Raw genomic sequence first — 12,825 nt, 5'->3', positions numbered from 1 at the left:
GGTTCCTTCCAACCTAGGCCATTCTATGATTCTGCAAACAACTAGGATTCACTCTGTTGAAATGGTCTCCTATACAAGGACAGTGAGAGTAGCTGTAAAGAATTTTTCAACCACAACATTCATTTTGCTTTGTACAGTTATTCTTAATGTACCCTAGAAATAAACTTGATAGTCCTAGAAAAGAGTAAGGAGTGACAATAATTTTAGATTCCTAGCTTCTAACTTGATAGTGATGGCCACATACAGAAAAAAATGCCTCTCTTGATAGATCAATGACAGGAGGTATGTTAATTAATATAGCAATGAGCCATCAATACATGATACATAAGCTGTTATACACAGGATGGCTCAAGGGAACAAAGGCAGGACTGTCTGCAGTCTACAGAGAAATGCTCACTAACTGATTACTCCACACTGTGGTATGAGGCTTTGACACTGAACTCATTGCTTATCTTCTCAAGAATTCATTTGACAGTATCTTTCAACTATGAAAGACATTTTTGAAGGGAGGAAATTATAAACCAACATCTTTTCCAGTGTTCTGAGAGAAGAGGCTTTAGGAACATACCAAGAATCTCTTATCTGCATTCCTATTCCCTTCCCCCTTTCAAAATTCTCTGAATTATTTGGAACCAATTTTTCATCTCACTCAAAATACAATCCAGCAGATGCCTTAACAGTGATTCCGAGATCACTATGCCTGGCACTCTGCAGAATTTCTCCCTCTACAAAATGAATGCAAGACCTTATCAGTCTGACAGGGTGGAGCAATACCAAATGATAATACCACCTGCAACCTCCTGCTCAGTGCTCCAGGTGCTGAAGGGCATCTCTGTTAGTTGTGCAATAATGGTTTTCAGGTAATTGCCTCAGAGCAAACTAAGCTTCTACACAGAAAAAGCCTTGTAAAACACAGAAAAAAGACCCTGCAAGGCATTCACAACGTACAACACACTTTTGTTTTATTCAAGCTCTTTCAAAGTTAGGCCACGTAAGTTGCAAGTAAAATTCACTATCTGCTATGAAGGCATTCCACATTTCCATGTCCCCAGACGCTGGGAGACAGGCACACAAAGGTCTCACACTGAAAATGTGAGGACAACTAGTGGCTGAAATCAGTGACATCTGTTCTGCTCTCAGTCACATCAGAGAAAAATCACAAAGAAAGGACTCCACAGGAGTCAGTATAGAGTTACACTGAGGTAAAAACAGGAATGAAGACAGAATTAAGACCATTCAAACTCAAGTCACACACTAGACACCTGTCTGATGGATCAACATACCCTTAACCCCACATGATCTGATTTATTACACATTCTCAAGTCAAAGTCTGATGAGCCTGATTCAGAGGGACGCTTTTACTCGGCTAGGGATATGTCAATTTGAATTACCAAAATACAGTAAAACAGCCAATATGACTCATTATTTATGAAAAGAAAACTTATTGGAGCATTTGTACATTGGAAGACGCAGCAAAAACATTAATCAATGCTCACATCACTTCTGGAGGTGAAGAGTTTCATCTTTGCTTTGCTAACCAAGGAATTCATAGAGGAAGTTAGAGTGACTCGAGACAATCAACCACCGCAGTGAAGACATGATTAGAGTCCAGGACTGCTCTCCACAGTGCAGCACCTGTCACCAAGACCACTCAGCCCAGGGTCCAAGCCTCTTCTTGTTTGCATCAGCTGCAAATGTTATTTCTTTCAACAGGCTTCTGAATTTCTGATGGATAGGACGGAATGCAACTCACTGTACATATGGTATCAGTGTTTTCCTCATTCACCTATGACATCCAGTCCTAAAGCAGTCTCAACTGGTCTGCAAGGGAGGAAAACTGACCCTTTGCTATTTTAATAGAATATTAACATTCTCTCACTATGAGTAATATAGCACTCCTCTGAGCCAGCCTCATGCTAGAGGGAATCTTCATCTGTATCCATGTCACTGCTTGGTTTGTTCAGTCTCTCAAACTCTTCTCCATCCTACAGGAACAAGAAACAAAAGAGAACAAATGTGAGCAAAGTTATCTTGTTACTGATACAAAGAAAAAAGGGAAAAAAAAAAAAAAAGGAAAAAAAATGTAAAAAGAAAAAAAGATAAAAAAATTGGAAAAGAAAATAAAAAGGCAGTAAAGTTTCCTTTAAAAACATCACTTATATAAAACTTAAACCCTGCAACTTAAATCTCTTACCAGTGTGTTATAATCTTGCTCCGAGACACACACACTCCTAAAAACCACCCCCTTGAACATTCAGTGACTCACTCCATAAAACAGCACATAGCCCATTCCTTCATCAGGAAGCCTGCTCACATTTGTTTGGTTTTACCATAGCTGCTCATTTTCAAGTGTTAAAACATGTAACACCTGCTCCAGAGAAAAAAACCATATGATTTTGTATTATTTAGTGCTTGTTAAACAACAAGCTAAAAAAGGCACCACATCCAGTTTCTGGAAAGCATCCCTTCCCAGTTTAATGTTTCTTAGAATTAAGTGAAGACAGCACACTCTGCTGGTTGAGATGTGTTACAAAACAAAGGGGGGGGGGGGGGGGAAGTGATAAAACTCTGTATTTAAACGTTATCTTTTTGTCTTCAGGTTATCTTTGGCTGTTAAGGTAGTAACATAATCTTAACATCAAATATATTAACTTCTTCATGATGTGGGGTCAGCTATCAGTTCTACTTAAGTACAATTATTTCCCAGGTATCAATTCCCATTTCTTGAGGCCCAGGGCCAGGAAATTGTTTTGGTTATAAAGGTTTGAAGAGAGGATTTATGGAAAGCTGGATTTGCTCACAGGATTGTCCATGGTCACAGCATGAAAGCAATGCTTATCCAGGCTTCATGAATCGAAGAAGTGGAATATGCAAAGCAATACCAAATCTGTTTAAAAAGATTTTAAGAAGTACTGAGGAGTTTTGGTGTTTGAGAGGAGGGCTGAGTCCAGTGAAAATGAATCTTCCTGACATTTGATGGAGGTGAAACAAAAGAGAAACCAGGAGACAAGTACTGAAAAGCCTTACCCCGCTTGACCTCTCCCATGCATCTCCTTTGACCAGTTTGCCCCTTTCCCGCAGAGTGATGTACTCTAGGCCTCTTGGTTTACTGGAATTGTAAATGAATATGGAGAGGAGCACTACAGGAGCTTCCAAAAAGAACTCCAGAGAAGGCCTGAAGTCAAAAATGATGAAAGAGACGGTGGTGATGATGACAGTGGTGATCTGAGCAGTCATAACATGGAACATATTGTCTCGGAACTTCAAGATGAAGGCTACAGACAGCCCCAGGAATGCTGTGACAAATATGAGAGCCACTGAGAAGACATTGTGCCCATAAAAGAAACCACAGTTCTCTATTTGCCTCCGGTCCTTAGTCCGCAGCCCCAGCATAAGCCCATTGAACAGCACCCCAAAGGCATAGAGTTTGCTGTTCTGTGTGAAGATGCTTTCAGCAAGCTGATCTCCATCTTTCAAGATCTTTTCGTTATAGATGTTAGCCAGGGCAGAAATGAAACACTGCACTAGAATAAGCAGATGGCCCAGGCTGAGGCGGAGAGGCTTCAGTGCTCCTGCCATAGTACTGGTGACGTTCCACTGGAAGCTGGGAAGGAAACTTGGTGATACGCAGTTGCCCTTTTCCAGGCATGCTTCCTCAGGTCCGGCATAGAGAAGGCAGTGGTTGGATGGACTGAAAAACATACTGTGATGGAATCCATGTACAGCCAAGCTTTGCTGATGCCCTCCAGTTCCAAGAGTCAGCGCAACGATGGACAGGAATAAAATGACCAGAGATGCCCATTGTACCCAAGAGAGCTTTCGCCTAGGAGCAGACAAAAAGAGCCACTAACTTGAGAAACACAGTGGCACAAATTCAGGTACATGAGAAGAAGACACATAAGACAGACATCACAGACAGAGGAGATGGACACAGGTACTGAGAAACAAATGCTTGGCTTTTCAGAACTGACAGTAAAATGCCAAAATGCAGCATGCTTTTCTATGGCAAGGGGGGCCAGCCTAGCACTCACAGAAATATAAAATGGAGTATTCTGTATGTACAATCTAATGAAAAGTCATTCAAGATCATGTCAGCTCTAGATACTAACTGCTTGACAACTTAAAAGCAGCTATTGTCTCCATAGGAGCACAGGTCTGATTGATAAAAAGAAATCACAGACAATATAATAATTACTCTCTCTCTTTGGGAAGCTTTCACTGCATTTCACATTATCCCCCACAATTTTCTGCACAAACAGGCAAAGAGGAACACGCAGGACAGAGTCTTGCTTTTGTCACATAGGGACATAAAACCTTTTTAACATAAATTATGCAGCTGACTGGAAACACATCAAGGCTGGCACAGTATCACAGAAGATACCTCTTTTATGTACCTCATTCTCCTTTGGTAAATGACATTTATATTCAATAAATTAGAACAGACTGGACAGAAGTACTGCTAATCATGAAATACAAGATTTAATCACAGAATCACAGACTGGTAGGGGTTGGAAGGGACCTCCAGAGATCATCGAGTCCAACCCCCCTTGCCTTCACCTAAATAAAGTCACACAGGAACATGTCCAGTTGGGTTTTGGATGTTTCCAGAGATGGAGACTCCCCCAGAGGTGGAGACTCCACCATCTCTCTGAGCTGTCTATTCCACTGGTCCATCACCTTTACATTAAAGAAGTTCCTCCTTATGTTTAGATGGAATTTCTAATGCTCAACTTTGTGCTTGCTACCCATTGTCCTGTCACTGGAGGCCACTGTAAGAAGACTGGTCCCATCCTCCTGCCACCCACCCTTGAAGTATTGATAAGCATTTATGAGATCCCCCTTCAGTCTTCTCTTTTCCAGACTAAAAAGACCCAATTCTCAGTCTTTCCTTTTAAGACAAAGGTCCCCTAATCATCTTTGTAGCTCTAAGTACAAAGGAAATTACACAAACCTTAATTTTGACCAACAACTTTATAATCACAATTTCAGTTATTTTCTATTACAGCTGACCAAATGTATAGAGGTTAAGAAGAGACTCCTAATAAGCTGTTACTGCCTACACCTTCAGATGTAGAAAACAAAGCCATCTCTCCAAGTAGGGATAGCCATAAGAAAATGGAATTATTGTTCCCATCAGATAAAGAGAAAGAATTAACTTCTTCATCAAGGCTAGGAAGACAGAAAATTTTCTTTGTGTGTGTGAATATTACTTACTTTAGGACTATCCTGAAGAGAAGAGCTGTTGTTATAATGACAAAATTTGAGAAGAGCACAGCCATTGCCTAAAAAGGAAATGGGAAACAGTTACACTCCAAATGCAGAGAGGACATCACAAGCCCACCAACTTCAAGTGTTCACCTTTCATTGATGTACCAGAGTGAAAAGCATCTTCCTGGTACAGAAATTTCTACCTTACCCAACTGCTAGAACAACATGCCCCTAAATGATATTCAAGTGCCATTTCAAAACCTCAAGCAAACCACAGAGCCTAAGCTCTTCTGTAATGAGGAAAGCTGTGCTGAAACAAAGATGTGAGGAAACCAATCCAGAGAAAACGAACTTACAAAACTATTTAGTTTCCTGTCAGGTCAGTTTGATCAGTTAGCTGCAAAACTAGCTGTGCCAGCTAAAGGAGGAAGTTGTTTCAATATGAAAATAAGAACTGGAGAAGGGGAGGGTGCTTCTGGCTGCAATGCAAGCTTGCAGCATTCATGAAATCCCAAACTTGGACAAGGCACTTGCAGAAAATAAACTTCTTTTATGTCAAGTGCATCTGCTGCCTTCATTAGTCTGGAGAAGACTGAGAGAGGGTCTCATTAATGTTTACAAATAACTGAAGGGTGGGTGTCAAGAAGTAGCCAGTCTCTTCCCCTGGTTGCCTGTGATTGAATGAGGGGCAATGGACACCAATGAGAACATAGGAAGTTCCACCTCAATATAAGGAAAAATTTCTTTGCTGTGAGTGTGTTGGTTCACTGGAACAGGCTGTCCAGAGAGGTTGTGGAGTCTCCTTCTCCAAAGGTTTTCAAGACTGGATGCATTTATATACAACCTGCCCTATGTATTCATGCTTTGGCAGGGGTTTGAACTAGATGATCTCTGGAGGTCCCTTCCAACCCCTACCATTCTGTGATTCTATGATTTATCAAAGGTAAGGAGGCACTTGGCCTGAATTTTCAAGATTGCCACTGTACTAAAAAACATCACCTATTTCGAAGTAGAACTGCAGACAGCTCTAAAGCTCCTGTCTAATTTGGGACTAGCTGTATAATAGTGTAGCTAAAAGAAAGTACCAGTGAAATTTTCTTCTTAAATGTAACTGATAAACAAATGCAAAAATTTAAAAGTCAAACAATTCCTGTTACACTTAATCTCTTTGTGGCATTACATTTGGGTGAGAAAAGAAAACAAGTCATCATGGGAAGTCACACACACAAAGGAGTAGAAGCCTCACAGAAAAGTGCAGCTCAAATACTAGCAGGATTAGCAAATGAACTGAGAGAGAAATACAGATTTGAAGAAACCAAAGGACAAAAAGCAATGAAAATCTGCCCAGTACTTAAGCAACTCTGCCTATTTAAATCACTCTGGATGGAGAAAATTGTTAGAGACTCTCCTCTACTGAGAGCTGTACAACACTGACCAGTGGGCAAGAGGATGGGAAGGTCTGAGTGGCCAGGAAACAGACTATTCTTTTACCTGCAGACCTTGCCTTGCCAGTGTTAAAACTGTAGACAGCCTAAGGGCAATGCTACCTACCGACTATGCCACTGGGAGACACCTTGTTCACTGTATGTGTACTTACTGGCTGGAGGTAGGACAGTACATAGAAGACAATCAAGTTATCCAAAAAGTAAAGAAAGGCAGGAATTGACCATTTCATGGAATTAAAAAAATTCTTCCAGGAAAGACACTCAAAGGCATGATCTGAAAGGAAAAGAAATCAGTAAGAAAGACATCTTTCTTATTATCAAAAGACCATCCCCTTGTAAAAGAATACATATCACTGTTTTGTTTTCAGGAACACCACTGAACTGAAAGAAAGTAAGGTACCACAACCCTCTGGTGACACAGAGAACAGGTCCAGGGCAGAATACATAGGCAGAACATCCCATGCCTACAGACATTCACTTCCTTGCTTCAGCAGGGAATTGTCAAGGAACCTGCTAACCCCATCAGAGTACTTGTCCACTAGTAGCAAAAACTCAATTATAAGCTATTCTTTGAAGGCCAAAAAGTACCCCAAAGTCCCCATACAACAGCAACATTGATACTTGGTATGATTTTGCTGATAATTCTCAATCAAATCAAGAACTGAACCAATAACACAGTGAATCTGTTCACACAGCACACACAGGGCAGCCAGCAGTATCAGAAATATGAAATAAACCAGAACTCAGTATCTGTAGCACACAGCACATGATCTGGGTAAAAAGAGAACATATAGGAAGGAAAAAAGAACTAGGCACAAAGAATGACATTTACTCAGGTATTCAGGACACACACTATAGGAGGAAGACCGAGACAAACCTTAGACTACTCTGATAGGACTTTGTTAGCACAGATTTAAGACTACAAATGGTATCTAACCCTCTTCTGAACCTCTAAGAAATGGAGCTCAGCAATGTTCAAGACATATGAATTAAAAAAAAACAAACTAAAAAACCCCAACCAAACAAAAAAACCCAACAACTGGAAGATGTGTTAGCAGCAGTAGACAATTGTGGCAAACATTGACTGAATTTATTTACTGTCTTAAGTACTCAACTGTTGACACAAAAATCTCATCAGCTTGCCAGAGCTATGACTGTTGCATGGAGATGTGGACAAAACCAGACTTCAGTGCCTGACACCCCCTTCCCATTTAAATGTCTGTTCACTATGAAGTTAACTTCTCATCCTTCTTACACCAGGGCATAAAAGCCATGGAATAAAAAAAGGAAAAATAGCCTGCAATGCAAACCCAGCAGCCAGTGAAGCCTGACACTGCTATTTCTGAACAGCAGCCCCAAGATTTGACTCCACAATAAAGGTACCTTGAATTATACCATTGATGTGTTGCTCCTGATTCAAACACCACTACACATCCACAAAGTTTCTCCAGTGGAAGATGGTGGTGCTTCTAAATACAAGTGGTCAGAACAACAGAATGCACAGGCCAAATCTTTTGTTTGTGCAACTCAGAAGCTTCTGTTCAGTTATGACTTCAGTGAGGAGACTCTTAGTACTCTTGTGTAACACTGTGTTAAAATACTTAACATGTTAAGACTTGTGACTTCATTGCACTTTCTAACACAACTTACCTGTCTTTATTTTGACTACCATACAAACAAATCAAGAACACTTGAATTTACAGCACAAAGCAGAATTATGAAAGTAAAGTTTAGTTATAATTCTGCATGAAAGACACAATTCCAGTGAGCCTTAACAGAAGGACCTAGTCCACATGTGAATCCACCATTAAAAAAACCCAAACCAAAAACCCCAAACAACAGAAAAAAAAATCAAAAGTACAATAAACCTTAGAAAGTCAACACACGTTAGTTAAATATAGGTACTTACCTTTTTTCTTAGCCCACAGTGCCAAAATCACACACAGCACCAGTTTTACTACTTCAGAACATATGTTCACTGTCGTAGGAAGGTAATCATATTTGTTATCTGTGGGATTCAGCAAATCATCGAGAGTACACAATCAGATTCTGCCTCTTCTAATTCATAAATTAGAGCAAGAAACTATTTTAACCTCTCCAGTACAAACTGTAGCCACTTTTCACAAATGCCAAAAGGCTATGTCAGCACTTTCATGACAAATACTCTGCAGAGCTACAGGCTAGGGTCAGAGTGGCTGGAGAGCTCCCAAACAGAGAGGGACCTGGGGGTGCTGAATGACACCCACCTAAACATGAGCCAGCAGTGTGCCCAGGTGGCCAAGAAGGCCAATGGCATCCTGGCCTGTATTAGGAATAGTGTGGCCAGCAGGAGCAGGGAGGTCATTGTGCCCCTGTACTCTGCACTAGTTAGGCCGCACCTTGAGTCCTGTGTCCAGTTCTGGGCCCCTCAGTTTAAGAAGGACATTGAGACTCTTGAACGTGTCCAGAGAAGGGCAACAAGGCTGGGGAGAGGCCTTGAGCACAAGCCCTATGAGGAGAGGCTGAGGGAGCTGGGATTGTTTAGCCTGGAGAAGAGAAGGATCAGGGGTGACCTCATTGCCCTCTACAACTACCTGAAGGGTGGTTGTTGCCAGGAAGGGGTTGGTCTCTTCTCCCAGGCAACCAGCGCCAGAACAAGAGGACACAGTCTCAAGCTGCGCCAGGGGAGGTTTAGACTCAAAGTGAGGAGAAAGTTCTTCACTGAGTGAGCCATTCGCCATTGGAATGTGCTGCCCAGGGAGGTGGCGGAGTCACCGTCCCTGGAGGTGTTCAAGGGGAGACTGGACGTGGCACTTGGTGCCATGGTTTAGTCATGAGGTCTACCGAGACAGGTTGGACTTGATGATCCTTGGGGTCTCTTCCAACCTTAGTTATACTGTGATAATGTGACTGTTATGGCATACAACTTTCTGAATGGCCTCCTTTCTGGGATTAAAATCTTTCCTCATTTGGTCCCAGTTTACCACAGAACTTTTTGGAAGAAGTAAGGAATGTAACTGTTAAAAAAAATAAAAATTAAATGGGGATGTTTGCACTGAACAGCAACATTCTACTTTTTCCCCCCTTCATGAAAAATTACTTCCAAGATGACATAACCTTGTAGGACTGTATCTGTTCTTTGTTAGCATATTTTGGTAATACTTGGTGAAAAGAGGCACACTAATAATAGCCAGGTACAGCACACCCACTATGATACTTTCCTCCTAAGCAGGACAAATATTTCCATCATGACATGTGCCTTTGATAGTACTCACACAACAATCTAACCTTTGATAGTACTCACACAACAATCTAACCTTTGAAAATCAGCCATAAAATAGTTCACTGGCTCGTCACTGAAGGGTGACTCTCCACTTGGACCATAGACCTTGTAACCCAAGATCTCATGTTATGTTAGATCAGTGGCTATACAGAGGTTTTTCCAGTAAAAAAACATACATGCCACTACTTATACAATAGAATATTTATGCTGAGAACTCTGCAGGTGGACAACCAGGCTTTTGTGTATCCACTTTACCCCAAATGCCAACTCTGTCTTAATTGGAGGTATGCTATGTTGATGACCCAACAGCACCTTCATTGGCAGAATACTTCATCAGGAGGATTCGACTTGAGCCCAAGGCAATGAAGACTCCTCCAAGCAGAAAGGTGTAGATGGTTGTCTTGGAGCAAAGCACAAATCGACCGCAGCACTTGGTCTTCATTCTGCTGTCTTGGTGTCAACGACCTTTGGATGACAAAATGAAGATACACTGTAAACAGTACTTCCCAAAACTGGCTACACAAGGTGAAATGTATCTTACTGCTTTGTGTTACTTTATACAAAAAGATGCCTATGCCACAAGCCACGACCATGCCTGTGGCCAGCGGTGTTCCCCAAGGATCAGCATGGAGGATCAGCATGGGGCCAAGTTTTGTTCAGTATCTTCATCAACGACCTGGAGAAGGGGATTGAGAGTACTCTCAACAAGTTTTCTGATGATATGAAACTGGGAGGGGTGGCTGACACACTGGAAGGCTGTGCTGCCATCCAATCAAATCTGGACAAGCTGGAAGGCTGGGCGAAGGTGAACCTCATCAAGTTGCATAAGGACAAGTGCAGGCGCCACTACAGACCAGTGGTCATCCTGCTGGAAAGCAGCTCCATGGAGAGAGACTTGGAGTCCTACTGGACAGCAAGTTATTCAGGGGACAACAGTGTGCCCTCATGGAAAAGGGCAATATTACACTAAAGTACATTAAGAGTGTGTCCAGCAGGTCAAGGGAGGTTCTCTTCCACCTCTACTCTGCCCTGGTGAGACCACAACTGGAATACCGTGTTCAGTTTTGGGCTCCTCAATTCAAGAGAGGCAGGGATCTGCTGGAAAGCTATGAGAATGATTGTGGGGCTTGAACATCTCTCCTATGAAGAAAGACTGAGAGACTGGGGACTATTTAGTCTTGAGAACAGAATGCTGACAGGGGATCTTATCAACATCTATAAATATCTGAGGGGTGGGTGTGAAGATAAAGGTGAGAGTGTTGGGTTTTTTTGGTGGTGCCCAGTGATAAGACAAGGAATAACAGATAAGCTACAACGCAGGAGGCTCCACCTCAACACAAGGAGTCATTTCTTTCTGGTGAGGGTGACAGAGCACTGGAACAGGCTGCCCAAAGAGGGGGGGAGTCTCCTTCTCTGGAAACTTTCAAAACCTGCCTGCATGCGTTCCTGTGAAGCCTACCCTAGATGATCCTGCTTTGGCAGGGGGCTTGGGCTCAATGAGCTCAAGAGGTCCATTCCAACCCCTAACATTCTATGATTCTGTGATCTCATTTTACAGTTATCTTTTTCTTTAAAAGGGACATGCTACAGGGACCTAGCAAAGGCAGATAACCAATGCATACAGAGTCACTCAGAAGGTGACATGAAGATGTCAGTTTGTACGAAGAGTGCAGCTGTTAGAATGCTGATTAGCTAAAAGGATTACGTAAGTTAAATGCTTATTTTTCTTTAATTAGTTTTTAAAGTGCTCTTGTTCCTAATTCCAGCCAGGCAGTTTTACAGCTGTGGCGCAAGAGCGGCGCCTCAGCGCGGGCCCTTGCCCAGCTTACCCAGCTCCGGCCCTTGCACCGGAGGCGGGGGCAGGAATACGGATTGCTGGCAGCAGAGTCTCGGCTATACCCGTGTTCTTCATCTTTAGCGCTGCCGTTACTCGGACGAACCGTTAATTGTCCCGCAGGCCTGAAAAAACGGCTAGCAGACGGCCAGAACCTGGCCCTGTGCCGGGGGAGCCCCTCGGGACCGGCTGCGGGCGGGACTTTGTTAACGGCCGCGACATCCTTTAACAGCTGGCACCGTCTCACCCCAGCGCGGCCAGCCGAAACGCGGCACCACGACAGGGCACGGGAGGGGGCAACAACAGCGGCTTCAAGCCAGGCCCCGACTACCAGCTCGGCGGACCTCAGGAAGACAGTCTCGCCACCTACCCCACGGCAGTGGCGAGAGCACACCCCCGTACCGAAGGAACACTCGCCTGGATCTGCTGACCGCACTGTGCCACGTCGCTACCTCAGGTCGACGCCAAGCAGCCAGGCGCGGGGCCGCAGCCTCGCAGCATGAGCCGTGCTCCAAGGCGGCAGCAGCCGGCGATCAGACGCCGCCGCCTATCACACCTGCCACGCGGGCTCCGGAAAAGCCGCAGCACTGCACCGCACCTCACCCACGCTGAATGCTCACAGGGCCCATCACCAGCCTCCTCAACTCAGTTCCCCGCCCGACAGGCCGTACAGGACCACGGCTAGCCCCTCAGCGTCCTGCACTAAACTCCCCGCTCCCCTGCTTCAACGGAGGACGCTGCCCAGCTCCCGCCCCGCCCCATCGCACCGGCCTCACCTGGAAGGGCGGGGCAGGGCGGGGCCCTCCCACCCGGCAGCGCGCGCCCCCTGGCTGTCCTCGCGCCGCCGCCCGCCGCGGGCGCGCGCGCACCTCATGCCCTGTGACAACCGGCTCCGGCCACGTGACCACGGGGAAGCGCGCTCCTCCCTTTAGCCACGTGACCGCCGCGCACGGCGGGGCGCGCCTGCGCTCCAGGAGTCATCGGTGCCCCGCGCCGCCCTCTGCTCTTTCCCGCTTTGCGCACGTTACAGTGCAGGTGAGCGCTTGGCTCTCGCCAACCTCACCGGTCCCGCGCAG

General features: G+C 44.3%; 1 protein-coding gene across 1 annotated transcript; it reads right to left on the bottom strand.

The window, feature by feature from the left end:
- Positions 1–728: 728 nt before the first annotated feature.
- On the bottom strand, positions 729–12,555 carry SLC35A5 (solute carrier family 35 member A5). Its single transcript, XM_054163623.1, has 7 exons — positions 12,526–12,555; positions 10,228–10,380; positions 8,563–8,661; positions 6,806–6,927; positions 5,215–5,282; positions 3,028–3,823; positions 729–1,985 (listed from the first exon to the last, which is right to left on the bottom strand). Exons 2-7 carry the CDS (start codon positions 10,355–10,357, stop codon positions 1,917–1,919), a joined length of 1,284 nt encoding a protein of 427 aa, XP_054019598.1. The 5' UTR covers positions 10,358–10,380; positions 12,526–12,555; the 3' UTR covers positions 729–1,916.
- Positions 12,556–12,825: the final 270 nt, after the last annotated feature.

Source organism: Dryobates pubescens, chromosome 8, assembly GCF_014839835.1.
Source record: "Dryobates pubescens isolate bDryPub1 chromosome 8, bDryPub1.pri, whole genome shotgun sequence".
Lineage (NCBI taxonomy): Eukaryota > Metazoa > Chordata > Aves > Piciformes > Picidae > Dryobates > Dryobates pubescens.
Note: the sequence above shows the minus strand (reverse complement) of the source record. Positions and strands in the feature narration are given on the sequence as shown.